Below are 4,993 nucleotides of genomic sequence, written 5' to 3' on the forward strand. Positions count from 1 at the left end.
CTGCCTTGTACTCCAGCACAGAGGCTGCTGCTGGCATTGCAGACCAGAGCTGATGAAAGCCATCTGGGCATCAGCCATGCCAGCAAAGACGTCTGCCTGATGCAGTTAACGAGCATAACAATGCGGCAGCTTCAGCCTTTGATGTAAGCTATTTCCCTACTGCTACTTACTGTAGTGCAGAGAGGTTTTCCTCAGGTGACAGCAAACAGCTTCCTTCCAGGGTGCAGGCAGCGAGCAGCAAGCCCCTGTTGGGAAACCCAGGGCTGAGCACACAAGAACTGGAAAGAGCTCTGTGCACGACCCACGTTAGTGCCTGTGAGTGCCTAAGACACTTACATATCGCCCAGCAGTTGAGTTATTTGTGTGTTTATCAGTCACTGAAGTCTGATTTTGCAGCAAGTGCTCTCAGCAAATGACCACAAGGAGGTCCGAGTTGCTTGGAGAGGCAAACAACTGCTTAACCAAGCCTGTTCAGTCATGGTGTTCCTCCCTATATCTCTGAAAGCTGTAGGGTTTCACCATTGCAGTTTCCTGTAGGAATGGCAAAAAAACACATACTTCAAATTCAGAAGTTAAATTCCTTCCAAAGTGCATTTAGGTGCAAGCAGAAATTCAGTGACGTACACACAGAATCACCAGTTCAGAGAACTGTTCCTTCTGCAGGCCACATAGAGCCACTGTGCACAGGATGGGCTCTGACAAAAGCTGATTTCCATCAGCCCATGAACTCACACTCTTCACATAACCAGTTTTCTTGCAGAACATCCTGCAGCCAGTGTGACACAGACTCAGTAGCTACTACTTACATCTGACAGACTTGGCAGGGTGACAGAATGCCTGCCTTGAGCAGGAGCCATCTCACGCAGCCCTTAATGGCAAGTTCCTTGTTTTGCACTGGTGTTCCCTCTTTCAGGCATGAGTGTCTGCTTTACATCCACAGAATGGAACTCTCTCCTGGAATGCACGGGCTTACAATCAGGTTAATCCTTGCACCCCCTCATTGCCCTCACAAGGAGTGGACGGCTACATGCCTCACTCACTCACTTAGGGTTTCAAGCATGCCTTTGGGATGCAGGAACTCGGATTCATCTCTCTTCCTCAGCTTTGAGCAGGAGCTCCAGGTTTGCAAGGCAGCCCGAAGGCTCAGAAACCTGCCCAGTTAGAGCCAGAGCACGAGCATGTCCACCAAGTGACATCTGCTATGCCCCTCCAGGCCTTCACACCGCTCCTCTGTCTCCCAAGCCAGCAGACCTGCTAGAAGAGCTTTTGCTCATGGGTTGTGCTGGGCTTTAGGTTTGGTTGCTGCAATCCCTGCCTAGCTCATAACCAAGCTAAGGGTAACCTTACCTCATTTGCACAGTCTGGCCTAAGGAATCCCATTGTCACAGGATGCCCTCACTGTCTATGGGGGCTCTTCTCACTGCTATTCCACCCCTCCATTCGAGATGCCACTATTTAATACAGACTGCCTGCCGTGTCCTATTGGAAGTGTACTTGGAGATATTTACTCCTAAACTGAGTAAATGTACACAAAGCTTGACAGAGGATGCATCCATTTAGAGGCTGAGGCGGCCAGCTTTGTAGACTCAAATGCACATTTGTGATGGGCAAAGTAAATAGGTACTTAAATACCTTATTTTCTACGGGATATGCATCTATCAAGAGGTAGGAGGAAAGTCTTACTGTGTCTTTTCCTATTTCAGGTCTCAGAACATCACACAACTTCTGCACAACAGGACAATGAATGTGTCCAGCAACTGCAGTATCAGAAGTCCAGAACTTTATCACCGTGTCTGTCTCTTTGAACTTGCTCTGTATAAGGTCCTTTTCTTTATTGGAGCTCTATTTAATGTCCTTGCCCTCTGGGTGTTATTTTGCAAGATAAAGGAGTGGACAGAAACGAGGGTGTATGTAATCAACTTAGTCTTTGCAGACTGCTTTGCCATCTGCACCTTGCCTTTCAGGGCTTATTTGCTCTGGAATAAGTCAGCCCGGGATGTACTCTGCCAGTTTACAGAGACAACGTATTTCATCAACATGTCAGTGAGTACCTACATAATTACATTTATCTCCACTGACCGATACATTGCCATAAAACACCCCTTGAAAGCCAGGGCCTTCAGGTCTCCATCAAAGGCAGCCCTTCTCTGTGGGCTTCTGTGGGTTTCTGGGATAATCGGTGCCACTGCACAGATTCGGCAGAGCCAGTCCACCCTGTGCTTCCAGAAGGATACCACCGTGCCTGCTGCTCTGAGCCTGCTTTCCATGTTCTTCATTTTTATTCTTCCATTAGCAACCTTGACTTTTTGCTCCACAGAAGCGATCAGGAGCCTTAAGAGATGCCTGAACACCAATTCACCAGAGGAGAAACTGTCCTGGGTTCAGCAGTAGCAGTCATGTTTCTCCTCCTTGGTAGCTGGTGCAGTGCAGTGTTTTGACTTTCGGCTCGGGAACAGAGCTGATAGAGATGTTTTGGTTTGGCCAAGGACTTTGTGAGGCTCATGCTCTGCCAGGGAGGAGGGGAAGCTGTGAGGAGGCAGAGACGGGGCGCCTGACCTGGGCTAGCCGGGGAGGTATTCCATACCACAGGAGAGGGTTTCTGCGGCGACGGGGGGAATCCTCCACCCATGCCCGTCGGCGTGGTTGGTTTGCTGGCGAATGAAGGGCCACCTGCAGGGTACAGGGAAAGGAGTGACAGTGGGCATCAGCACACAGGATACTGACTGGTCTTCTGAAAGGGGAACCTGAACAAAATCCTCCATGCAACTGGCTTCTGCTACGCGCAGCCAGCTGGGAACCCAAGCTGTTGCGGCTGTACCTTGGTGCAGGGTAATGTTGAGTGGCAAAAGCACCCTATTGTGACTGGTCCAGAGGCTCCATGCATCCTCGGCATAGACTACCTCAAGAGAGGGTACTTCAAAGACCCAAAAGGGTACCGGTGGGCTTTTGGTATTGCTGCTTTGGAGACTGAGGAAATTGAGCAGCTGTCCACCTTGCCTGGTCTCTCAGAAGATCCCTCTGCTGTGGGGTTGCTGAAAGTTGAAGAACAACAAGTGCCAATTGCGACCACAACAGTGCACCGGCGGCAATATCGCACCAACCGAGACTCCCTGATTCCCATCCATCAGCTGACCGATAACTCGCCCCCCTCAGCCCGACCAAGCTCCGACCGATACCTCCTCCAACCCTGCAGTCTCCCAGCCCTTCCGGCTCACTCCCAGTTACATCCTGGGCATGACGTGCTGTGGTATGGAATAGCTCTTTGGTCAGTTTGGGTCAGGTGTCCTGTCTCCGCTTCCTCCTGGCTTACCCTCCTCCCTGGCAGAGCATGAGGCTCACAAAGTCCTTGGCCAAACCAAAACATCTCTATCAGCTCTGTTCCCGAGCCGAAAGTCAAAACACTGCACTGCACCAGCTACCAAGGAGGAGAAACATGACTGCTACTGCTGAACCCAGGACAGAAACCAATCCAGAAAGCTGTTCACATTCTTTATGCAAACCTGATTGTATTTCTAGTCTGTTTTCTGCCAGTCTTCTTTGGGTTACTTGCCAGGTTCGTAACGGATAGCATTGGAGCTATCTGTTTCATGCTCCATGTTATGAAGAACATCTCCCCCATGACAAGGTGTGTTGCCACATCTAACTGCTGCCTGGATAGTGTCTGCCACTACTTTGTGACCAAGGAGTTCCATGAAGCCCTTCTACCCTCCAAAACCAGCAGTGAAAAAACAGATCAACTCCATCCCTTGCAGACACACACTTGCTAAAGGAAAGAGTGGGGTGGAAGGAGGGAGGCAAGAGGGATGAAAAACAGCAACCCCCGCAAAAAAAACATCTCTGCAACATCAGGATAAGACATCTTCAGTGTTACTGGGCTAACTGTCGCTCTTTCTCTCTGGAGAGACCACACAGTCAGAGAATAGCCTGGGTTGGAAAGGGCCTACAAAGCTCATCTAGCCCCCCATCCCAGCCACCAGATCAAGTCACAACATAAACAAGGTGTTGCACAGTGTAGGTGTTAAGAGCCACCAGCGCTGCTGAAGTTTTGAGGCAGAGGAAATGGAACCTTCTACAGTACTTGCAATGATCGTAGGTGCAGGCGTACCTGCTAAAAAGGGGCAACCCTCTCCAAAGGGTCTGATATTAACTTGAATTTTGTCCTTCTGTCCTCAGTGACTTGACTCCAGCTTTGACTATGGTCTTAGATCATTGTATCGCAGTTTCGAGAGGAAGAGCCATGTGGGATGGAAAACAGATGCTAAGGCCACTGTTTCCACCATGCACTTATTGGTACATAACATGCAATTAAACACAGGAAACTGAGCACCCACACAGCAGTACACAAATCCACTTCTGGTGCTGCTATACAGAGGGTCACTTAAAACCAAGAAAAAAAAACATGTACTACAATGCCAAACCTAATACATCTGTGCTGCTCACACCAAACTATACACTGGGAGCTTCCTGCCAGCCTGTATCATTTCAAAGCCTGCAGCTATTACCAGGACACAGCTATTGCTGTGCATGGAGTAAAGACAGTGGCCTGAGATTATTGCCCCATTCCTGCCCATTAACATTTGTACCAGCTTGTGGCAACACCCTGGCATTTGTGAGACTAAAACCATTGTGGGTATAAATAAAGCCATTACTGCATGGAAAAACAGAGCCCGGCAAAGCACTGTAGACCCCAGAACAGAATTTTTTGTTCTGCCTATCAGACATAAATCTGGGCAGATCCGATATTCCTGCAGATGGATCCCGGACCACGCATCGATGTACACGGCTGGCTTTCCGACTACAAATCTCCCCTCTAATACCTGTGCTTGCTGACTATGCACCACATATCCTCCAACCCCACAGGGAAGTGACAACAGAGCAGCTCAAAACAGTTAAGCCACAAATGGAAATCTTGGGCACTAGAAGGAAGTGCCCCCCAGAGTCAGATGGGAAACATTAGAGAGTTGTTGAAATGCATGTGATAGCTGTATCTCCT

At 49.2% G+C, this 4,993-nt stretch overlaps 1 protein-coding gene across 1 annotated transcript; it reads left to right on the plus strand.

The window, feature by feature from the left end:
* Positions 1-1,740: 1,740 nt before the first annotated feature.
* Positions 1,741-3,793, plus strand: LOC133263055 (G-protein coupled receptor 35-like). The gene is made up of 2 exons (XM_061442682.1): positions 1,741-2,379; positions 3,462-3,793. The coding sequence occupies exons 1-2, from the start codon at positions 1,741-1,743 to the stop codon at positions 3,765-3,767; spliced, it is 945 nt and encodes a 314-aa protein (XP_061298666.1). The 3' UTR covers positions 3,768-3,793.
* The last annotated feature ends 1,200 nt before the right edge of the window (positions 3,794-4,993 follow it).

The sequence above is a fragment of the Pezoporus flaviventris genome, unplaced genomic scaffold (assembly GCF_033815535.1).
Source record: "Pezoporus flaviventris isolate CSIRO_AGI_PZ_B2104156 unplaced genomic scaffold, CSIRO_AGI_Pfla_v1 ptg000239l, whole genome shotgun sequence".
NCBI classification, from domain to species: domain Eukaryota; kingdom Metazoa; phylum Chordata; class Aves; order Psittaciformes; family Psittacidae; genus Pezoporus; species Pezoporus flaviventris.